This window comes from Fringilla coelebs, assembly GCF_963513975.1.
Source record: "Fringilla coelebs genome assembly, chromosome: 5".
Lineage (NCBI taxonomy): Eukaryota > Metazoa > Chordata > Aves > Passeriformes > Fringillidae > Fringilla > Fringilla coelebs.
The window spans coordinates 33,227,453-33,252,184 of NC_140033.1; the positions used below are offsets into that span (position 1 = coordinate 33,227,453).

Sequence of the window (24,732 nt, forward strand, 5' to 3'; positions counted from 1 at the left end):
TGCTCAGTAGAGTAGCTTTCATACAGTCTGAAGAAAGTCCTAATCCATCTTTACTTAGACAGAAATTCTCCTCAATGCAAAGTTTATTAAGATACAAGAGGAAGATGTCTGCCATCCATTTTTAAATACTGTATTGATGTAGACCTAGCACACTGTCTGGAAGCAGTTTAAAAGGCATAAAACAGAGAAAGCTGCAAGGGAGATGCAGGATTTAAGAGTGTTGATCTTGTGCACAGTGCACCACTTCAAAAGAGAAGTTAAAGAATACAGATTTACTCAAAGTGGTGCTTTTCAGGTCTCTCTGTCACATACTTGGAAAAGTTTCTCTCATTTCATACTTGGCTATGAATCATTTGTTCATGTTATAGCTATTAATATTAAAAAGGCAGGCTAGAAACTTGAAGTAGTCTGTTCTGTTAAGCTTTATTCAACATCTTAACTACCATAAAGATGGTCCCCTCAAAATTTGGTTTCTAGCTCTGTTTAATAAAACAGACTTACTGTTTTTACTATCTAGTTTCTTACCTTGTCAACTTCAAATGGAGAGCAAGTGATGGGGATTTTATTTTAGAAGACAGAACATGAAGTTTTTTTAAGGAAGAAAATGTCAGAGTAGCAGTTCGTTAATTTTGAGTTAATATACCATGTTCCAACTGTAGATACATATTCTGGACTGTGTTGCTCCAGTATGTTGTCAAATTATTTCATTATCCAGTGTAGAAATAGGTTGCCTTTAATGCATCACTGTTCTCAGAATTATTAGACTGCCAAACCTGCAGTGAGTAATTTTTTGCCTCACGGGAAACTCAGAACCTGATGAGCAGATATTGCTTCTCCCTTGAATTGACGTTTGTGTTCCCATGTTCTTAACTTGAATGGTATAGCCATTCTTCAAAAGAGCAACTTCTTATAAACAGTATATGTTTCGGTACCCAACACTTTCTGCTAAACCAAAATATCTGCTTTTTTAAAATTACACTTACTTCAGCATACGTTAATTACTGGCTCTCTTGGTCTTTTTTGGAGAGACTTCAATAGATCATATCCATTTTCAGTCAAACTTGCAAAATGAATAACTCTAACCCCTATATTCAGAAGAAGCAACCAGCTACCCATGAATATGACCCTTTCTTGTAGATAAAGGAGTTTTTAGGTAGCCGTTTCTTTTGCCTGGCATTCTTCAGTGTGACAGTCTATTGGATTTAGACAGTTTCCTTCTTTTCACAGGTCCTTGAAGATGCAGGAGGGAATTAGGCTTTCATATGTAATGAGGCTTCCTGATAAATCCATGGCTGGAAGAAAAACCTGGCAAAACACTTAATGTTATTTAATATTAATTTCAATTGTCAGCTACTGTATCTGATGGCTGTCGCAGGCTCTCTGTTCTGTCACTCTCCTTAATCTTTGGTTTTTCAGGTAATTGATACTGTGCTGTTTCCAACCAGTGATTAAACAGCTGTGTAGCAAGTTCTGGTGTTCTGCAGTGTTATTGAGCTGTTGAATTTGCCTTTGGAAGATTGGGCATTCTTACTTGCTCTTGGTCTACTTCTTCTTTTCTTGAGCTACCCACTTTAGTGTTCTGCTGCAAGTAGCCTAAAAACATGAGACCTACTGAACAAATGTCTTGTATACTGCTTGCAGTTTGTATTGGTGGCCATATCACATCTGGCTATAAGCTAGAGATCTGTGCTAAATCCATGTCTTCCTTGAAATATTAGATTTCCACTGTGTTTTACTACCAAGTGAGAAAATGATTTGCAGTGTAAATCAAATACTTCAAAATTTTGAATCTTTCTGTCAGCTGTATATTTTGCAGCTCGTAAGTTAAATGCCTAAATGAAAGTCAATTTGAAATATTCTAGCCTGTGTGGAAAAGAAGATTTGACTTGGTTTCTGTATTAGAAGCAGTTGAGACATAATAAATATTTCTTTAGAATTGAAACTTTAGTGGCTTTTTGGTAGTATTTCTAGAAGAATTCGACTTCTTAAGTGGCTTGCCCAAATACACTAACATAAGCTAAAGTGTAGTTTTATGATCCTTGCTGGGATGTGCTACTTTCTGCCTCCCTTCAAAAGTAAAGGTTCTTTGTTTGTTCTTGAAGTCAGTGATCAGTACCTAAGGAAGGTTTAAGCTCCAAGATTCATGCTTTCTAAAGTAAGCTCACAGCAGACATTATAACAGAGGGGCACTTTTTACAAAGAGCTGAGATGTATCTTGCAGCAGACTTGTGTAAAGTTTTTTTGCCTGTGCTTCAGTTTTAATCCTGAATATAGGGCCTCATATGGAACAGTGGGACACATTTTTGGCTCAGACTATGGAAAGTGGGTTTCCAGGCCAAGTGGTTAATGATTGCACCAAAGTTATTCAAAGTAAGCCTTCATTTGCAGAACTATTAGCTAACACAGTGACTGAAATGGCATATAGGAATATCCTGCTGTTGCAGTAAAACAGAAGATTGTCTGGCTTGTGAAATGCCTAACTTTCTGCAAGCTTTCAAATTCATGAGTTTCTCAGAAGAAAGCTGTTAAATGGATCTCAGCAAAAGATGTGTTGGAATGAGAAACTGTGTCTCCACTAGTTTTTTGTACAAGACTGGAACTCCATAACTCTGATTAGCTTACTTTTTTTGAGTGGGAGGCAAGATGAAAGTGATTTTTATTCCTCTCCCCCCTGCCCCTGTATTGCTTGAGGGAAATTTGAACTGATGTCCCTTAGACATTTTCAGAGCCCAGGCAGCAAAGTTTTGTTAACTGTTAAACTTGTTCAGAGAGAATACAGTTTGAAAAAATTTTCAGCAGCAGGACTGAGAGGAAGCTGTCTGCTGATTTCTGAAGATGAGACCAGAAGCTGTAAAGTCAGTGTGCTGGCTGGGTGCTGCTTAAACGTAATTCCTGGAAGAAGGCACATAAGATTAGCATTTAAAACTACCAAAGTAATTCAGTAGTCCCCTACCTAAGGGAGCTTTTGTTCTGTTGTAAAAGGCAATGCTGTGTTCTCAAAAGGTGGAAAATCCAACATGAACCCTGAAACTTCTTTTTAGAATTATATTTTTCACAATCTGTTTCCTCTTTGTGTGTTTCGTTTGCTTTCTCATCTGCGTATTAGCCTCACCCTTTTTATTCTCCTATTTATTTCATAACAAGGCTTTTATGCTAATCTAGATAATTAAAAAAACAACCAAAGAAAAGCTTCTTAGCAGAAGGGTCTCATCCCCCTTCTCTCACAAGCTGTTTTGTTCAAAGTATGACTGACATGCTTTATCTGTATTAAAAAGATCCCAGAAAGACTTCAGGTCTTACCAAAGAGAAGTCTCAAATGTAGGAATACCTGTCAGACTTGGCTCATATCATACAACTTAATATCAGGTGTAAATTGTACATATGGCTATTAGAGAGATTGGTTTTGGGTTTCTTGTACTTATTCCTTCAGTTCTAGATTTAAAACAATATGTTTACACCAGAGACTGTATGAGTATGATGTATAGTTATTCCAAGTCTGCTAATCTTGAAACATGAAATCACTGATGATTATACATGTAAATTTACAGGCTGTACAGTTTAGGCTGTGCAAAACCAAAGTCTGCCTAAATTACATACAAGAAAAGCCCACGGCTCCAATTCAGGTGCTGAGTTCTAAAATTAGAGTGGGTTTTATGAAAGTGGTGTCAATTTTCAGCAGTGATCTGTCTAGTTTTGCTATTACAGTAGACTCAGGCACTTTGAAAGTCTTAGATGTTGCATGCATAATTTTCAAATGAAACAACTTGTAAAGTTTTCTGCTCAGCACTTGATTCAAAATACATGCATGCACACAGCAGCACTTCTAGGCCAGTTAGCATATGGGCACTCTTACAAACACTGTTCCTATTTCTCTATATCCCAGCAGTAAGAGGATCCCTGTTATGCTAATCTGCTTGCAAGGCCAAATTCTCTTAAATCTGTTGAAGTGTACTGAACAAAACTTCAGCAGTCTGAGAAGGACTTTGGCTTCATAGAAACGTGTATTTCTTTGGAACTCCAAATGAGCGAGGCATGAGGGTGCTTTTCCAGAACTTGCTGGTGTTTCCTAACTTTTGCTCACGTTGCTTTGAATGTTCTTGTTTGTGTAGGGAACTAATACTTGAAATTGCTTTTTTTAAAGTGTATTCCAATAGAAGTGAAGCTTTACATTTTACAGAAGCACGAGTATCTTAAATTTTCTTAGCCTTGCTATGGCTTTGGGAATAGTACAACTTGGCATAGATTCAAGAAGGTAAGGCAGGCATAACACTGAGCCAGTGAAAGACTGGGTTTGTTGTTTCCTATTTTATTGTTTTGGCACAGTAAAAGTATAGTTACAGATGCCAAGATTTAGGGTTTTTTAAAAGAAATATCAGGGGAAAAAAGTGACTTGCCACTGCTGACAGTTCTTCAGAAATGATGGCCTAGAGATAGATGGAAAACTGGTGTTAGACCTTTTCCTTTTCTGTATGGCTTTGTGTTGATATGACTGTCACTATTTTCACTACTTTTTTGTTCATTGCATTAACCACGTACGTTTTGTTCAGCAGAGAAAGCCAGGGAGATGATGGCACATCTGAGGACTGACTGTGCCTGTAAATACCTTATTTCCTGGCTACTTCTGCACACATTCAAAAACTAATAGAAGATGTTAAAAATGTCCATTTCAAGCTATAGTGGGATATTGTGCATGTTCAGGAAAGCAATGAGTTCCAGAATAACTTAGGCCAATCTAAAATGCAGTAACTTCATAGTGCCTGAAATACTATGGATGTATTTCAACTGGAATTTGCGCTCTATAAAAGATAATACAGGTTTCGGAGTTAAAGGAAAATATCTGGAAGCTGAGTCAGGGTACAGTAACTTTTATGCTAATGTCCTTCTGACAGTTCTTCATGGTACCCATTGTTCTGCTTTGGTGTAAATACCAAAACGTGCTTTCTGAGCAGCACATGAGATCGTATTGCTGTGATTTGTACATGTTATTAGTTCGGAAAATCATCGGGGTTTTTAAACTTCTTTTGACAGGAGAAATTTGTGCAGAGATTTTTTCCATATTTTTAGTGGAGCCTATGAGAATTACTGTACTACTATGGCTGCTTGTGTAAATGTTGTTAACCATAAGCTGGTGTTTAGGTGATTTTATTTTATATAACGCAGTAATAAACAGATCAAAATCAAAGTTTTCATTTTACCAGGGGAACATGAATGTGGCAGCTCTATTCAAAGAAACCTTACCGTCCAGGAGGCAGCTGCATATTTAAAAGTAAGCAAATAAGTTATTTTTCATTGATTGTATAGAAGATCTGTATAAGTTACAATTTGTAAGGCCTGTTTTTGTACCTACTGTATTGACTAAAATTTTAATTAGTGTTGAATATTATTTGGAAATGATCAGAACTGATGACTTTAGTGCATGCTACATATGATTTTTATTTGGGGATGTAGTGAGCATTTGGGGAGAGGGAGGGTAAAGGAAGCTGACTTCATTGCAGTGTGTAGCTAGTAGTGCTTCAGTGACGGGCTGGGCTTTTTTCTCTTTCATTAGAACACCAGGAGATGATTTGGACTGATGGAAATAGTTGACCAACATGAAAATAATAAATTTATAATACTCAAATATCTAGACTTTTCTCCAGAAATCACTATATTGGTTTTTGAGACTTAGTAGAAAAGGATACTGTTTTCCATTCTTTGTGGAGAAAGGTTGATGGGTAGATCTGTGCAAGCAGCCTGACAGGTAGTAGCTGTTTGGAGAGGCTATTAATTGATTCTTTAAATAGAAATGGTCAAAAAAAGGCCTTTTTGTTAATTTGATCACTGTGCAGTATTATGAAATCCCACTCTCTTGTTATTCCTCTGCCTCACTCCCCAAATAAAAGATGACTCTTGCCTTGTCTTGACAGCTGTAGGGTTTATTTTAGCCCACGTTGGTGTACCCTTCAGTGGAAAACTACTTGAAGCTTTTAAGAGGCAGGGAGTGTAAGATTTTTTTGATTGGATGGGGAGAAGTTAAACTGATGTATTTAATATATAAATGTGTAGAAAGTTTGCATTTTGGCAAATGTGTATGTAGTAGACAAAAAGGGGCAATGCTTTAGAGCATCCCAAAGAAGCTGCTAACACTGGTTTATGGTTTGGCAATAATAGTCTATATCTGTTAAAATCAGTCCATTGTGGAAAAAATTAAGATGATCCCTTAGAGCTGATTGTCTTGCCTATCTGTTATGCTGGAAGAACGACATAACAGTTCACTGTTACCATAACTGTTTCAGCTCTACTAGGAGGCTCAAATTTAATATGAAAAATTGTTGCTTTGTGGGAAGTCTTATTTAACCACACAGTTGCTTTGCAGAATTTGTGTTCAGTGATAAAATTTTCAATACTTTAATCTCAAAGATAAAACCATTACTGTCTTTTCTTAAGTACTTATGCTTGGATTCTAAGCCAATGTAAGGTTCAGAGGAAAGATGAAAATAAAACTTCTTGAGGACTATAATTTCAAATACAACAATAATTTCTATTTTCACTTTTCTCTTTCTGCAAAAGAACATGCAAGATGAGCTATGGAGAAAGCCTTAGCTCAGATAGCAGTGAATGTTGTCCTATTAGAATTAATATAAAATAATTTTTTAAAAAGTCAGTATAGTGATATCAGTTCTTGATCTACAAATACTGGAATTTTTTTTTCAAAATATCTGTAAAAACTATATTTACTCAAGCTTCTTAAAGAATGGAGCATGGAACTGCTTTCATAGGAGGCGTTTCCTGCGGCGTTTGGATCTAGTTGAAGTTTCACTCTCGGAGTAGGTTTCCAGTGATCGCCGCCTAGTGGCTGAATAGTTTTTTCTTACTCTAGCTTAGAGTTTGGGAATAAAGTGGTGAATGTGGCTTTGCTTTTCCAACAGTCCTTAGTCTGACGGAAGCTGATGAGTCTGAGAACTGCTTGTAGCACAAATAGATTTACTTTGTGCAGTGAACATCTACTGAAAATCTGAAGTATCAGGAATGAAACAATATAGTTTTGGCTGCTGATCTGTACAGTATCTCAGTTTTATTGGCATGATAAGTCCCTGGTTATTTCTGAAATTACTGATTGATATTGTATTTTGACAGAATTTAGATCCAGAATATGAAAGTGTACTTAACACATCATTACAATGGATCTTGAATAGTGGGGAAGATGTTGGCATAAAGTAAGTGGTGTTTATTTCTTGATTTAATTTCTTCTAAGAGAATGTATCCTTTTTCATCAGCACTGTATATTTTTGAATAGGTGTCTCAGCAATGACCCTAATGAGATGGATGTCACTAACGTGACAGATGTGAAGTATCTGGAATCCACTAGTCCAAAGATGTCTTTCAGGTGTCGTTTTCGCCGTGCGTTTGTTAATGTAACTCACAGATTATCAATATTGCTTTGGGGTAAGTTAATAACACAGTCAGCTTTTTTTTGTTGTAACTCATATTTATCTAAGTGCATGGGGTAAAGCAAGTTTAGAGAAAGTTTTTATTCAGCCGTAAAACTTAGAGTTTCTATTGGTATCTTGATTAAATTGGGGTTTGATATACATTTCTGTTGCACCACTGTAGTTCCACACTGGTTGTTATTATCTGCTTCTGTAGTCAGGTGAATATATTCATTCTTTGGGAAATCTTTTTCCCGGCTCAAGCAATATCTTGTGGCTTTCAAAAGTTCCATGTTGAACTGATCATAAAAAGCAAACTGTTCAGTAAAAAGATGATAGCCTTAATTTTGAAGATATTTCAGTGTTGTTTCAGGAAGTTTAAAAAGTAACAGCAGAAAAGATGATCTGGGTTACTGAGCTGTTCTTAAAACAATTAAATGTTTTCCTAGAAGTAACTGCTCTTTCAAGTGGAAGAATTTGTGTTCCTGTGTGAGAGTATAAAATGCAGACAGCAAGTACAGTATATTTCACTAGCTTTGGAATGTACAGTGCTTGTTAGATAGTTTAGTCTACTTCTGAAGTATGCTTTGTAAACTCTGTTAAATATCCAATGCTCTAATACTGCTTAAAGTGTATTATGCATGTTAATGCAGGTATAGCAATGGTTTGGGGAGTCTTACACTACATGAAATACCGTTGGGCAAAAGAGGAAGAAGAAACAAAGCAGATGTATGATATGGTGGTGAAAATCATAGGTATGGCATGTTCAGTTGTGTCTGATATATCTATATCAGCTCTGTATAAGCTTTCAGGGTACTGTTAATTAATTCAGTTATGTTTCCTCATGTTTACTAGTTGTCATGCTGTTAGAATTCTTGGTCCAGTGTGATCCATGTGTTTTGTTTCTCTTTTTATTTCTTTTTTTTTTTTAAATTCCCCATCCTTTAAACCTAATCAAAGCTTCTGACATAAAGCTTGTAATTTGTGAATTACATCAACATGTCTATAAAGTTGCCATTGACTTGGCAGTTTTTTGTCCTACTATTGAATACAAATATAAATGTGATGTTTGTTTACTGAAGTATAGTGACATGTTGCTTTCTGTATCTGTTTTTTCAGCTAACTTCAGATAAAATATCCACTCCTAAAATGTGTGGTAGCTCTCAATACCATCCTTAATGGTTTTTCATAGAAAAAGCAGCTTTTTGGTTAATTACTTTTATCAGAAGTTATTTTGGCAAAATAGCATGCATAACTGAGATCTGAAATCCCCTCTTTCTACTTAAAGCCACAGTGTTAGTAGTAAGTTCTGTTTGTAGTCTTGTAGTCTTACTTAAGTTGTTCTATTATTTTCATTTATGGCAGTCACGATAAATAGATGGTAGAGGAATCAGAACTGTTCTATTTTAACCACATGCCTACCTTTTTTGTCTGCAAATCAAGTTTTCTTGAGGTGGAAGGAAAGCGCTTTATTTTCAAAGATGGCCATCTTTGCTAACACTTAAATAGTACCAATCAAGAGTAACTGTAAGAACTATCTTCCTTTACTTCAAAGTTATTTGGGATACATAGATACACTGTTTAATTTGCTTTAAGAATATTTTGGAGAAAACAATGTTTCAAAATGCCAGAAAAACCTAACTATTGAAATTGGGAGGAGTGTTCAGAGTAGGTGTGAATTGCCAGAAGTGATAGTTTTCTTAATGTTTGCATGAGCTACATCGTTTTCAGTTTAGGTTTTTTTTTTTGTCCTCAGATGTTCTAAGAAGCCACAGCGAGGCATGTTCAGAAAATAAAGAGTTGCAGCCTTACATGCCAATTTTACGTGTGCGTGATTCTCTAATACCACCTCAGGACAGGTACGTTGTCACTAGAAGTACTGAAAGGGGGGGGAAACCAGTAAAAATAAATTGGTCAACTAACTTAATTTCAGATAGAAATAACTTAATTTCTTAATAGATTGCACAGTGTAGTATTTTGGATTTTCCTATTGACACAGATGGAAGGAAAGGCATTGGATTTCTCTTACATGGTGGATGTCAACTGTGCAGGTTGTTGTTATGTTAACTTGTGATTCTTGGTTCAATTTTTAAGGAGGAAGATGAATAAAGTCTGGAACAGAGCAGTTGACTTTCTTGCAGCAAATGAATCTAGAGTTCGCACAGAGACACGAAGAGTAGGTGGTGCTGAGTTCTTGGTTTGGAAGTGGATGCAACCTTCTGCAGCATGTGACAAAATTTTAGTAATACCATCGAAAGTGTGGCAAGGCCAAGGTATTGGAGATATATTTTGCAGATATTATTGTCCTAATTTCTGCATCTAACTTACAAATGGTACTCTGTTGTTTGAAAACAAGCATGAAAGGCTTGTTTTCTCTCTTGCATTTAAGGATTGTTATGAACTGTCAGTGCTATTTCTCTATTATCTTGTTGTATGGACTTACTTTTGGTGCATTGTGTCTGCTTTGTTTTCAAGGGAAATGAGTGTTTTTGTTATAGCTACTGCAGAAATCTGCAGTGGTTATTTAGCCAAAGTGAATTACTTCTTCCTTTTTGTGAATTTTAAAAAAATGCTCTTTAGCTAGTCAAATTCTGACCTGCCTTACACTTACTGTTAGTAGTGTAATCGGTTATGACAGCAGGTAAATTGTATCTTGCAGACTTAATTTTCCTACTGTTAAGTTGCCAGTAAGCTGCCTAAAGACAAAGTTTAGGAGGAAGGGATAATTATTTTAAAAGGGAAACTGCCCTTTTAGGCAAAAAGACTAAAAAGGACTCAAAGGACTTTTGTCCTTTGAGGACAAAAGAGTCCTCAATTAGGAAAATGTGCATTTGGAACAACTAATAGTGTTAGATGTTCTAGCTCTGTCATAAATGTTTTTCTACACTGCATTTGTTTTTCCGACTCTATGGTGTAAAGCATTTGCTTTAATAGAGAAGGTAGTTTGTCATACATGGATTTTTCAGTGGTCTGTCACTTTTCAGTTTCATCATGAAACCAAATGGCAAGAATCTAGTACGTTTGCAGTTGTATGTCTGTAGTGGTCATATTTTCCTGGTTTGAAAAAACATTTCTTGGTTTTTCTTTCTGCTTTTCTTCATGTTAAGCTTCAGGGTTTGGTTTGCTCTTTTTTTTTTTTGATAAACAAAAAAATTGAAACTATAGGACTTGAATTGTGGTTTGCAATTAAAAAAGAATGGTCATTTCCATCTCTGCCTGAGTATGAAACTAAGTAATATCATTATATACTTCTCAAACTTCTACTATTGGTTTTAGCATTATATTTCTCATTTTAAGTAATTCATTGGAAATGAGGGCTGCTTTTTTAAAAGTACCATGCGAATGCTACTGCAGGCTTGAGGTTCTGTTTGCAGTAGTAGTAATGTGGCCTTCTGCTGTGACAACTGCGTTGCTTGATTTCTCAATTTCTCAGTTTTCATCAGTAAGATGTGTATGTGAACTTCATTCCAGGAGTTGTGGAACCTTTTCTTTCCAGGACATTGTACATTAGGGATGTGCAAATTCTTTAGTTGCCATACAGAAATGGTGGGTTTTGTCAACAGGTGTTTCTGTTCCATCTCTGTAGTACTGCCACGATTGAATTTCAAACACTTAAACTGAACACAGCTTCTGCAGGCTATATATGTATTATAAATCTGAATCTTTTACATAGTGTATTGTTCAATGCAGGCTGGGAAACATGATGCTCTGGTTTCAATTTGCTGCTCATTTTTTCTCAGTCCTGTTTGATTGCATTATAAATCACTCCATGACATTGTCCTGTATTAGAAATCAGATTGGATTCTCCTCACTCGGAGACGCCTCGGTGTGTGATAGCTCAGGTGGTGTTTTGCTACCTGTAATATGCAATCAAGACTCTTAACAGAACAGTGGTCTCCAAAACTTCCTAGAAAGACTGCTATAGTAGCTACTGTTATGTACCATCCCAGTTTGAGCATGTGATACCAACTTCAGTGTATTGCAAATATGGACAGAATAACTTGATATCTCAGCTGTGGCTTTTATCTGTATGTTGTTTAGAGTATGTACTACGACTTCCTGTTTTCTATTGCATAGGATGTATCAAAATCCATTCTGTTTTAATTGCATTTTTTTCTGATTTTCTTGTTATGTTTGAAGTTTAGCAAAGATCTTTGAAGAACTGAATTGCATACTTTGGCTCTAACAGAAGGGCGTGGAAGTGGGGTGGGTGAAATGACAGTGGGTTATTTGGGCTCATGACAGCAGGCAAAGGCAGTTTTCACATGCAAAGGCTCTTTGTATTTTGCACTCCTTGTGTTCAAATGACTGTTGGAAATAAGTCTCGTGCTTTTTGCCCAGCTATTTCTTTCCTGATGTTAGGAATTCTACATGTATGTGTCGCTTTCTTCCTTTCTTGGAAGTATACATTAACTGGAATTTAAGTTTATACTCCAGTTCTGGTGTTTGAATGTAGAAGTTTATAAATCTAGATACTCTTCAAGACTGCTGTGCCCTGAACAGGTTCAGCATATAGAAAATCATAGTGAATTCTTGGGTCTGAATCTTGTGAATAAATTTCAAGCTTGCAATTTGTTATCCATGTGAGATCTGGTAGTGCTCAACAGCAGAGAACAATACCTGAGCATGTGCAATTGAAGAAGAAACCCTTTTCAGAAAGGCCTGTCAGCATATACAAGGATATCCATGAATGATAAGGTACATTTTAACTGTGAGACCTGTAACTTGCCTGAGATCTAATGCCTGCTGTCTGTTAGCAGTGTGTTAAAGCATCACTGTGACATTTTGCACAGCCCTTCAGGATGCAGCCTGTGTTTTGACAGTTTGGTTTTGTTCTGTTTTTTTTTTTAATGGATCAGAATGAATTCTGGTGCCATCCCTTTGAAATATTACCTACTGGATACAGTAGTTGTATTTGTTAAAAAGAAAAGGGTAGGTAAGCTAATTGTAGGATGGACAAATGCAATGGTTTGAAAACAATGTACAAGAGAATAGTCAATTGAGAAACAATCTTGATCATGTCAAGTGATTTAATTAAATCAGTGGAGAGAACCCCACAATTCTAGTATGTTCAGTTTGCTTTTGAAAGAACAGATACAATTGTCCTTTCACACCTTTGATAACTGGAGCTCTGAAGAAAGCTATGTGGGCAGGGCTGCAGTGTAGCTAAGCTAACAGTACAAGCTTAAGTTCCTTGACGGCTCTGAAGATGAGATAAAGAGGTTCTCTGAAGTACCACATGTAGGGTGATATTTCATCCTGCAGCATGGAAGATAACCTGTTACCTTTTGTGAAAGACACCTCTCCTCCCCAGCTTGTGAGAACATAATCCTTTCTCTGAACAAAAACAAACAAAAAAACCCCAAACCACAATTATACTCTGAACTATTGCAAGAAAACTGGATTTCATGCTGCTTGTAAAATTCTGTATCCATCCTGTGCTTGTCTTCTATAGCAGAATTAACTATATTAAACCTCAATTTAACCATACTCTTCTCTTTGATAAGATATTAATTTCAGTATCTTCCATGTGTATTGAAGAACCTCATAATATGTGAAAGGGCATAATTTCAATATTTTCTGATAATTGCTTTCTTTTTTTTTCCTTGCCTTTGATAAGAAAGGTTAGTACTTAATAAATTGCAGTGATCCGTGGCTTAACATTGAAAAAACCTGGTTTTAAGAAACATGGCTGCCTATATTTGATGCAAGTGTTCAGCCTTATCAGATTCATCAAATTCACATCAAAGGATCTTTTGGGCGTCTTGTAACCCATGGTGATGATACTTGGGAATTCCTTTAGTAATAATATATTAGTAATTCAAGGGGTGTAGAAAGCTGTACTACAGTCTCTTCAATGGTCATTTTGAAGCCAGTGTGAGAGACACTTCTTCCATGATAGACAGTGATAAAGGAGTTGACAAAAGCACATGTGTTTAGCTGCTGCTGCTCTTCAAATCTGGGATGATACTGCGATATTCGGTTTAAGGTAGTAAAACAACGTAAATTGTGAATGAAATAAAAAGTAGCTTCCTTTTCTTGAAAGTTCTCTGTTATCCCCAAGGGGGATTTATGAAAGTCCTGAATTTTTTTCTACTAGTGACTTACTGTACAAAGTTGTGTCTCTGCTTTCCTATTTCATCTCTACATTTTTATCTTTGTCTTGTAAGCATTACTCCTTAGACCTATGTGGAAAAAGGTGTGTGATGTTTAGTTAACCAGTGTGTAGCTTATATTGTTGTCCTGCAAGAATGTTTGCCTATGCCCTTATCACGAATATTTTGTATGCTCCACACCAGTGTAATTTTTCAAATAATCAGTACTGTATTCTTAACAGCTTTGTCATTGAAACAACTTCTTCTGGGGGATGGGGAGAATCAGTTGCTACAGATGTGAAATGAAGTTCAAGAGATATCAGTTAACTATTCTATTTTCAGTTTTGCTGTGTAGGTACAGCATTAACTTGCCTGTGTCTTCTCTACACTCTCTTTTTGGTGCCATTTCTGGTATATATATTAAGGGTTATTATTGTTCTAGCATTAATTTCACACCTCACTGATTTCCATGGTAATTTTTTTCCCTTATACATGAAAAGCTCCATCTGAGTTGCAAAAATTACTTTTAATTTACCATGACTATGAGAAGTTTTTTTGAGAAAAGGCAGAGTTCATCTTTACTTTCATATGCTGCACTGCCCTGGGCACACTTCTCTACTGGTAGGATGTTACATTAAGTTAGAAGCAGTTTAGTCCTGTGCTGATGGTGGGCTCTGGCTGAAGTTATCTCAGTAAGCACCTGAGATCTTCCAGTCAAAAGGACATCAAAGTTATTAGAAACTGGAACAGGCAAAGCTTGGTTTATATAGATAACTACACTAAAATGAATTGCCCATTTAGTTTTGGATAGCTCAGTGGTTTAGCTGCTTCCATAAATATCAGTATGGATTTTTTTTCTAGTTCATAAACAGCTTGCAGAAATGTTGATCCTCTGGGTCTAGGATCTCTGCAAATAACCTCACCATTCTTTATCCTGGGATTAAAACCATGTGCTGAATAAACCTAGTTGTAAACAATCAGCACATAATTTCCTCAACCCCACACCTTTTCAGGTCCAGGTCCATGACTAGGCCACCCCAGATCACCTTCTCCAGTATGGTGTGGTGCCCAGTGTACAATATGCTGGTGACATTTCACCCCACCCTTGATCTGCTGGAGCCAACCTCCATAAGTAAGGTAAGTCCATGTATTTTTCAATGTTGCTTAGTTCTGTAAAGTTTTTGTTGTATACCCTATGTATAATTTTTAATAAGGGGCAAAAAACTTTACAAAACCATGTGCTATTGAAAAAGGACTTGTCCTTAAACTATAGGCAGCTTAGAGATAGATGCAGTGTCACCAGCATATTTAGAAATTGTTCCCAAGACAAAAACAGACAGTTGTTACAGGTATTGGTGACTTGCACTGTGTGTGCATGTGTGCATTCTTAATAAGAACATTTCTAGTTATTTGGGGAACTTGCAGTAGGTTGGATATTAGAATTGGAGGCTGCCTTTTCTAATTTCTTGTTGGTAATTGTATTTTATTTGTCTCAGGAATTTACATAAGAAGAAGGTTTTCTATGCAGTATCTCCAGGCAGTGAATTTTCTCTTGGTTCGTGCTTGTCTTTCACAAGCAGTGTCTTCCACATGACTTAATTTTGTCTGTGTGACATGGTTTTTGTTTGGGTGGCATACAGAAGAGCAGCAGTGTTCATGTATTTTGGATATTTTGGATGTACTTTCAAGATTTTAAAAGAACAGCAGTAAGAAGCACCAACATATGCCCAAAATGAACACTTCTGACCCTTGGAATGTAACATCTTGAGTATGTCAAATTTTTCTAAAGTAGGATTGCAAAGGAGAAGTGTTAACAGCAGGTTTTTTGTTGTTGAGATTTTAATCTTTTGTTTAAACTCTTGAATCTAATTAGTCTCAATCTTGAAAGTAAGATTTCCTTCAAGCCTTGAAAGCTGTTTTACTAGGCTATTCCCTTTGATTTCCACTGCTGGTTTGTTGGCCCTTCTCAAGGCACAGAGCTGCCTTATCTGAATCTGAAGCGCTCCTTGGTTCCTTTTCTCATGGTACAGTCTTCTCTTGTGACTCTCACAAGTAGAACTTGTGAACTTTAGAGAAGTTAATATTTATTTTAGGATTTCAGAATGTATTTCATGGCACTGTTCAGCTTTGAGTTACTCTGTTATTTTTGATTTTCATTTCTCTTCTTATATCTGTTTTATCCTCTGGTATGTTTCATTTCAGAGTTTTAGAAGCTTCTGATCAGGTGTGATCATTTGGGGCTATAAAGGCTCTGTCCTTGTAGAGCATCCTTGACATGTTACTGCACTACAAATGTAATGCAACATCCATCTTAAGGTCTTCTTATTTATTAGCCAGATGGGCAGCATATTGCCCCAAAAGTGGAAGAAATAAAAATTTCATCAGGCAGTTAGAACTGTATGGTTAACTTCCAGTTCCAAAAGTTTACTCCAGGTGTTGTGTATATCTGTTGTTTCATGGAGATGTAGTGCAAATCTTTTCTTTTCAAGAATAGGGTATTTTTAAAAATATCCTGAATTCCTTCCATGTGACCTGGATATAAGAGAGTGCCTTAAATGTAGAAGTTTTAAGTATAAAAAATTCAGATAAATATGGCTTTTTTTCTTCAGTGTGGTAGAAGACTGTGTGAAACTAATTTGCTTGAATTCTTTCATATATGAAATAAACTTTCTTCTGAGTAAAACTAGAAAGATATTAATGTATAAAGTTGACATTTCTTACGTCAATGGTATTATGCCTGTAAATAATTAGTATTTAATTTATTTTTCTTTCTAGCGTTTCATCTAGATAGAAGAAATTCACCACCGAACAGCTTGACACCATGTTTAAAGATTCGCAATATGTTTGATCCAGTTATGTAAGTAAAACAGTTATCTGTCTGTATTTCTGCATTCTTTTGGAAGAGTCCATTTCTTACCTCTGAGAGGGGTTTGGAAGAAGTGAAGAAACATGAACATGTTGAAAAAAACAGGTTGTAAAAAAAATGTTTCTCTTAACATCTATGCGAAGACATAAAAAATCTTAACCGTCTGTCTTCTGTCCTTCGTTGTATTGCTCTGTGTCTTTGGCTCACTTCTTGAAGGATGTCACATATAGTCAAGCTATTTGGAGCAATAACTGATCTTTATCCATTAATTCAATTTGTAAATGTTCAATTGTATCAACTGACAGAAGAGACTCATTTGGCCTGACAACAGATTGTAAGTTTTTTAAGTATTGTTCAATATGCTGGAGTATTTGGACTGCTACAAAGTTTGCACGGTTTACATTTAAAGGGCTGAATTTAAATCCCTTATTACTTTATGGCTCTGTGACTGCCTAATTTTGAAGCAAATGGATTTTTGTAGTGGGAACAAATTAGTGCTGTGTACTGGCTTCTAATGCTCATGTAATTCTCATAATTCTGAAGTATGTACTGTGTATGAATAAGCAACAAGCCTTGTTTCATGTACCAAGGGCTAAGGAAAAATAACTAATTTTTTTTGTAGTCTTTTAAATCTTCGTCCACTCCACTATCCTGTTGTATCCCCTTTGGCTCTGGACTAGATCATGGTAGGAGTTGGGAACTAACACATAGGTTATGCCAGATAATCCTGTCTAAGCATTGAAGTCTCTTAGTCCACTGTAAAGAGATACAAAAAAAAAATTTACTTTGGAGTAAATTTTTCCTTAATGGGGATTATACAAGGGAAAAATACAGATGCTGTGTCTTACAAGGATACATGTGAGATGCTACCTCAATAATACAACCTATTGATTAGGACAGGAAGTAGCGGAGGACATCAGAGTATGGACACAAGTGATTGCAAAGGTTGGATGTATTTATTCAGCCTTTTTTCTAGCCACACTTAATTAGTTTAGTTCCTTGCCTTATTAACTGAAAAGCTGTTACTTAATTTAGCTGAAGACAGTGTGTTACCCCTAGCATAGAGAAGTACTCCAAAACCCTTTTCTCAATGTCTTTAAGATTTAATGTCTTCTCTGGCTTCTGTAATAATTTTCAGGTTGCAGTAGGGTGAGCAAGACTGAAATTTCAGGGGTTGTTCTTGACGCAAATTGATCCTCCTGTAGGAGGATTAAAACATGAGATTTGCAGAGAATTTTAAGTGATATCAACATCCTTATTGTCTTTGCTTCAAAGGAGACTTTGTGAGCTGTATTGGTTAGTCTGAGTGGTACTAAAATAAGTCCATTCCTGAAGCTTCACTGTAATATTTATTGGTATGTTGTATTGGCTACTTTCCTGTTTCAGAATGTTAGCAGTTCAAAATGTCTGCTGTTAATGGAACTAATTACTGAGGTGCTGTTTTTGTCAGAACAATCTCCCTTTTTAGCCTATATCTTCTCTGTAAGCTTCAGTGTTTTTCAGTACTGGCCCAGTCCATGCCCAACAGGTGCATTAAAAAGCCCCAACATTTATAGACTAGGAGTTGTTGTGTTTTGACACTTGTCTTTAGTGCCTATGTCCAGTCAGCTGTTTTGAACATTGCGACTTCTAATACATTGACTTTTTGTGGCCCTTTTCTTTTGGAAGTTGACCTAGCTCCATTACTGGACTGCTGGATTACATTCATAGTGGGATACTTCATCCAATTCATATTGTACTCCCTAGTGCATTCTTCTTCTGTGAGCTATCTTTCAGAGGACTGTTGCTTAAGGAAATAGTTCTTATCATACCCTTGGAGTTATCTTAAAGAAAACACAAACAAATCCAAAGCCCTCAGTGCAAGACAAACTGTGTTATTAATCTGCTTGTGTCATTAGAGGAAGGAGGCTTATGTTCTTGTTCCAGACCTGAAAGGGATGTCTGCTTTCATCCACCTAAAACACAGAATGTACCAGTGTCTGTGATTAGATTGTCAAGTATTGTTTTGGTGTTTGTTGTGGGTGCAAGGTATGTTTAACAAAACTAGTATTAGTTGCTCTTACAGTGACTGTATACTAACAATAATTACTGAATTCCTTTCGGTGATTACACCAGTAGCTGTTAGAAGCAGTCCCACGAAACAGGTCTTTTTTTCTTGACTTGAGAATCATCTGGGACTATACTGGTTAACTTGTTTTTATTAATGTTAGCACAGCAAATAATCATCTCTCTACTGCCAAAAGTCAGGGAGGAATCATATCAAGGGAACAACTTGTCCAACTTGTTCACTTGTACATCATGAACCCTCACATCACAGCATCAGACTTTGTTGTGTGTTCTAGACATTTACCATGCAAGGCAGAAACATGTTTTTTTAACTATCAGTCTAAGCGCCAGTTGGATAAGCCCATTTTAGGACAGCACCCCACCCCCCAAATAGAGATATTCCTTTTGATTTGTAGGGTTGAATTTTCTAAAGTGGACTATAGGAGCCAATTTACAGTGTATTCAGTAGGAAAAGTACTTAATCTGTCCCAGAGGCATTTACCGGAAAATTATGTAAAGTTACAGAGAAACCAGACTCAGTAGGGAAGTATGAGAATGTTGTGAATGTTTAAAAAATTATGCAGTCCCTTAAACCTTTCATTGTTTGCCTAGGGAAATAGGTGATCACTGGCATCTAGCAATTCAAGAAGCAATCTTGGAGAAGTGCAGTGATAATGATGGAATTGTTCATATTGCTGTAGACAAAAATTCACGTGAGGTGAGTGTCTTTCCAGTAGCATCTTAATACTTCATCCTTTTCAGCTGGACTTGCAAAAAACCCAAATCCCTCTTTCTCTTACTTAGGGCTGTGTATATGTGAAGTGTCTCTCCCCGGAGTATGCTGGAAAGGCTTTCAAGGCATTACATGGCTCTTGGTTCGATGGTAAGGAATGGGAGTTGATAACAAAACAGGGGTAGAAATTACCCATGGGTGCAGAAGATGGGTGCAGTTGGAGTTCTTTTAAATGGTGAAATGTTTTGTATCTAAAGTATTGAGCAGTTTAAAAAAAAAAAAACTGGTAAACTATTTTTGATGTAATGAAATATTTGTGTTTTACATCCTGAAGCAAAATGCAATAATACTGAACTAGAAGGTTTCTCTTTTCCTGTTTCTTTGCCTCGTAGGAAAGCTGGTAACAGTAAAATACCTGCGACTAGATCGGTATCATCATCGTTTTCCCCAGGCTCTTACTTGTAACACTCCACTGAAGCCATCAAACAAACACATGAACTCTATGTCGCATCTGCGTCTTCGGACAGGCACAACTAATTCTCAGGGAAGTTCCTGAGAAAACTTTCTACAACTGCTAGGACTGTTACTTGCAACAGGAATGTTCCTGTTTGGCCGCCGTCTTCCTTTTTTAGTGCTTTTTGTATGTAATACTTTAAAGAATTAAATAAAAGTTTGAACGTTCCAGAAGTCTTGTTTCCAAAGGGACTTAGCAATGAGGCAGTAATACTGAGCTGACAAAAAAAGGAAAAACAAGTTGTTTCACGAAGTTTTCTGGGGCTATAGTAAACCGATGCATTTAAGTTTTGCATGAGGAATACCAATTTCATTATACATTTGCAGATGTGGTGACGTATCTTTGCACCAAGAAGTGTTCTTGCTAATACAAAAGCATGGAGAAAAGAAGACTTCCTGTATTTCCATAGTTTCCTGTGAAATTATCTTGTGGGTATTTTGTAACAAGCAACCTACAGTTCCTGATGGTGAATAAGTTAAAAGAAATTCAGTCAATATTAGTTTTTTGTTGCTATATAAAAATTTTTTCTGCAGCTGGGGTATGGGGAAAGTGAATTTGGCATTAGTGGTTGCATATCAATGTGAGGGAAGATGAACTGATTGCAGATGTACTGGGTTTTGTATATAAATGTAAATGCTGGTGGTGGCAAAAAGGGTTGTGTTCTGTGAGGATGTCTGCGTCGAAGCAGCAAATAAGCTTCCTATTTTATTCAAAATCTATTGTTTTATATGGTTTTGGCTGTACCATGACAAGAGGCCAAATACTTTAAAATGTTGGATACAGGTTAAATATCTTTTATAGGTTTTATATAAAATACCTGACTGATTTTGTGTGAAAGGTCTGATACCAATTGTAATGAATTCAAATTTGTGAGCAATAAAGAAGCAATTGGCAGATACTGGAAAAATATTTTGTGAAAAGCTGTATTTATTATTACAAGTGTCAGGGCTGTGACAAAATACCATTGGAATAAATGACATTCCCAGTATATTATAACATGTTTTAATTATCCATTTATATGTTAAAATTTAAAAATTCCTTCCTTGCAACAATTTTGGCTCATGCAAACTAGTGCAGCTGACAGTAAATCTTGTGATTCCAAGCTTGTAAATTTACTAATGTTTACCTAGAAGTACAAAATTGTTGCTGAGAAGCTTAGTTGCAAATCTAAGATTATTGGCTTTACTAATCCCCACTCCTACAACCATTTTACCTAGTTATCCAGCTGAACATCCTGTAGGAGGTGAGACTGGAAGCACACCAGTCCCACAAATTTTACTGAAACTCACTTTACTTTGTAGATATGATGGATCTGCAGCATGAACTTGCACAAATAATGCACGTTTTTCTTACAGTTAAGTAAACATGATGCACACTATTCTGCAACAGGAAATCCTATTGTGCCTTACCTTTGTGCTTTTGTGGGCACCATGTTTATTATTGGAGAGTTTGTTAACTGAAAAATTTTAAATCCTCGGTTTTATGTCTCAGATGCTAATGAATGAGTATATATAATATATAATCAGCCATGCAGAATTCTACTTACCAAGGACAAGTACATATTTTTGATGGGTAAGTGGATTGTGCCAGGTCTGGTAGATTTTTGATGAGTTTTATTATATACATATATGTATATGTATAATATACATGTATATGTATTATATATATGTATATAAACTAATTTTGTTGTATTTGATGTGCATCATAGTGATTTGTTAACCTGACCTTAGTGACCCCATCTTGTGACCTGTTGCAAGAGTGAATGTAAAAATAGCTGTGGCATTTTAAAAGGTCGCCTCGATGCAAGTGCATCTATCCTGCTTCTAAGATGTATTTCTTGTAAACACTGTACATTTTAATTGTAATATGTACTATTATGCAGCTTATTTTACCTTTAACTGTTAAGTTGACTGATATCCCTTCCTGCAAGACAGGGGAATATGTATAATATCTGAACATTTGAGAAAAATCAGATGTTTGTTGTAACTTGTCACCCTATTCTGTAAAAACAAACAAAAAACCAAACCAGACTCGAATTAAAGGTTTATTAGGGGTTTTTATATGTGTCTCACCTTCTAGATATTTGGGTGTCTGACTCAAATGCTTTTCTTATCTGGGGCGGAGGGGGAGATTGATTTTTTACAGCCATGTAATTACATTTTAGTATTTGTTAGTATGTGAACAGGTGCTGCTATGGGCTGACACAGACAGACGAGTTTCGCTTGATTGTCAGCTTGACTTTTGTTCTGATTTTGTACACAGGGAGTGCAGAGACCTTACCTTGCTTCCTAAGTCGGGGACATGCCATGTTGTCTCCCCTGTTAAAAGACAGGGGTGAAAAGCCTTAACCTTGTGCTTTCAGCCTCTTTCTTGTATTTTGAGGTACAGAGAGTCATGAAAGGGATTTTGATAGAGTAACAGAAGAGGTCAGCTTTTTTTCCTGTCATTATCTTGCGCTGTTTGACAATTTAGTGACAGGTTGAAGGTTTGGGGGGCTAGGAGGAACAAAGACGGGTGTGTAAGTCCGTTATTTACATTAATTTGTCCCCCATATATATACGTGTCCCGTGAGGAAGGGGAGCAGGAGGAGGAAGAAGTTCGATGTCGTTCAGTTCCCTCTTTTTTGGAAGCTAGGCACGGTGGGCACTGAGCGCTGTCGTAGTTTCGGGGCCGGTGCTAACGTGAGGAGCTGGCTCCCGGTGGGAGCCGTGGGCCGGCGCCGCGCGGGCAGCTGAGGGTCACGGCAGCGCTGGCTCCGCTCGGCCCGAGCGCTGCGGCCGGGGCTCTCTTGGAACTGCAGGAACGTCTCTCTAAAGGGGCGAGGAGCCGCTTTCGTCGGCCTGCGCGAAGCGCACCCTTTAGGACAGGGCACTTCGGCCGTGCCGCGGCGGTGGGTCGGGGCAGGGTCCCGGCCGCCTCCCCGCGCTGCCGGGTCGTGCCGGGCGTGCGGCGGGAGTCTCCCGGCTCCATGTTCATATTTGGCGTTGGCCGCCGGTGCCCAGGAATTTCCCGTCATGCTCCCCGGGCGGCGGGCCCGTCACTGCGCTCCCGCGGGGCGGGGGGGCCGGGGCCGCTCGCTCTCTCCCTCGGGCCGCTCCCATGCGCGCTGCGCCGCCGCCGCTGCTCCCCGCGCTCTGCCTGGCGCTGGCGGCCGCCGCAGGAGCCGCAGGTAGGAACCGCAGGTAGGAGCTGCGCCCGGGCCCCCGCCTCCACACCGGCCCCCGCTGCCGTGCCGCGGGGAGGGCGGGCCGGGGGCTGCGGCGGGGGCGAAGGGAGGAGCGGCCCCGGCGGCGCGGGGGGCCGGGCCGGGCCGGGCCGCACCTGCCGGGGCTGCGGGCCGAGCGGAGGGGAGCGGGGCGGTGCTGAGGGGAACTCCGCGGCCCCTGCTGGCGGCCCTGCTGGGGGCTGGGGTCGGGGGTCGCTCGGGTCGGTCCCCGTGTCACGGAGCGAACCCCTGACAGCGCTCGTCGCTCCCGCATCCCGGCCGCATCCTGGCTGTGCCGTTCCCGTGGCCGCCGCAGCGCCTGGACCGTGGCGCGGCGCAGCCCCGGGCTCCGGTGTCCTGCGCGGTAGCTGGAGCTCCTGACTCAAACGGGAGAATAGCTGGCTCGGAGAAGCAGCGCTTGACCAAGTGCGTAACGAGTTCAGTTCAGCCGCGATCCTCAGCTCGGTAAATTGTGCAGCGCTAGGTCAAAAAAGGAGCTTAAACTTCACAAATGAGCTCGGAATTTGGTTATGTTTTTCTGAGGAAGCTCGGTGTGTTCGCTGACTAGGTTTGTTTGGTGTTACTCTTCTGACAGATACAATCGATGCAAAGGATGAAGTATAATTTATTTCTTATGGTCCCTTGCCCAAGTTGATGTAGCTGTACTTGGTGCATTGTAATATTCCTGGAAACAGAAACGAGACTTAATTAAGCTTCCTGTAATATTTGACAAATTAGCTATAAATACTGTCTTTCCTGCTTGAGCTGAATTTTCAATCATCACCCTCTTAGCTCAAAGACTGTCCGAAGGCACAGTGATCTTAAACAAGCATAGCTGTGTATTAAAAATGCTGAATCTAACAGTAGTTATCTACAGATAAGGCCATATGTCAACTGTTAGCTAGTGATAAATGCTGTAAGGCAGTCTCTGTAAGTGTTCCGACCCTGAACACAGCATTTAGGAAACTACAGAGCCTTACATTATATATGTCATGCTTTTAGCTCTTTCTCTGCTGTTGCTATTAAATCCATTCTGAAGATGTGCTCTCTGGACATATAGAAATCAGAATGAGAAATCTGCAATAGCCAGATATTTTGCCTTACTGATACGTCTTGCTTTTGGCGAGTCACCTGTAAATGGAACAGCAATCTCCACTCCACTATATCACAGTGCCACTCATTTGAATACAGAATTTAATGCTTATAATTCGTCCTGCTTTTGTTCTTGCCCTTGCTGAGTAGACACAAGTGCTTACTGTCTTATTTGCTGATGATTCCCAACTTTTTTGTTACGTTGCTGCGTGCCTTTGCAGTTCGTCATGATTCCTTGTCTGCCAAATTTGGTTGGTAACAGTGCCCTTTGAGTCTGATTCTGGGAGTAGTTTCCATGTGGCTTGTCATCTTAATCAGACGTTTGCTCATAGTTTCTAAAAGAATCTCCTGCCTCATTTTAGACATGGCTTATTTTAGAACAGTATTTTTCAACTGTCTTTTAAAATTTATGTAGGGAATTAACTATGGTTAGCAGCTTAACCAGAGTTACTAAATAATCCTAGAATTCTGACATTAAAAAGGATTTTTTAAAAAATAAAGTTCTACATTGCTTTTTTAAAACCGGTAAAATTAGTGGAGTTAAACAATATGTAGTTCAGTCCAGAATGTGGTTGGTCAGTCCTTTTCCCATCTGATGTACCTTGGATCTTAATAATACACATTAGGACTAATCTTTTAGGAGGAAAAAGCTATTTTTTTTTTCCAAAAGCACAATCTTTAAAAATAGTGCCTTTGTAGATGGAGTAATGTTTCTATATTTGGTAGCAAAGCTATATAAAGTAGTTGATCCTAGACAAAAATAAAGTCTTTT

At 38.1% G+C, this 24,732-nt stretch overlaps 2 protein-coding genes across 4 annotated transcripts in view; both read left to right on the top strand.

The window, feature by feature from the left end:
- LEMD3 (LEM domain containing 3) overlaps window positions 1–21,745 on the top strand; it is a 41,280-nt gene extending 19,535 nt beyond the window's left edge. Inside the window, exons 4-13 of the mRNA XM_084206618.1 lie at window positions 5,199–5,266; window positions 7,117–7,196; window positions 7,277–7,425; window positions 8,063–8,164; window positions 9,166–9,268; window positions 9,504–9,682; window positions 16,280–16,361; window positions 19,029–19,134; window positions 19,221–19,299; window positions 19,542–21,745. Of these exons, the coding sequence (XP_084062744.1) occupies window positions 5,199–5,266; window positions 7,117–7,196; window positions 7,277–7,425; window positions 8,063–8,164; window positions 9,166–9,268; window positions 9,504–9,682; window positions 16,280–16,361; window positions 19,029–19,134; window positions 19,221–19,299; window positions 19,542–19,705 (1,112 nt within the window). The 3' untranslated portion in view covers window positions 19,706–21,745. The remainder of the gene's footprint in view (window positions 1–5,198; window positions 5,267–7,116; window positions 7,197–7,276; window positions 7,426–8,062; window positions 8,165–9,165; window positions 9,269–9,503; window positions 9,683–16,279; window positions 16,362–19,028; window positions 19,135–19,220; window positions 19,300–19,541) is intronic.
- Window positions 21,746–22,631: 886 nt separating this feature from the next.
- Window positions 22,632–24,732, top strand: part of MSRB3 (methionine sulfoxide reductase B3) — a gene marked incomplete at its 5' end in the record, with an annotated part of 79,317 nt that continues 77,216 nt past the window's right edge. The window contains one exon of one of the 3 annotated variants that reach the window (XM_084205593.1): window positions 22,632–22,832. In XM_084205593.1, coding sequence (XP_084061719.1) covers window positions 22,632–22,832 — 201 coding nt within the window. Of the gene's footprint in view, window positions 22,846–23,022; window positions 23,295–24,732 lie in introns of those variants that run through there. The other 2 variants (XM_084205594.1, XM_084205595.1) reach the window with 2 other exon arrangements.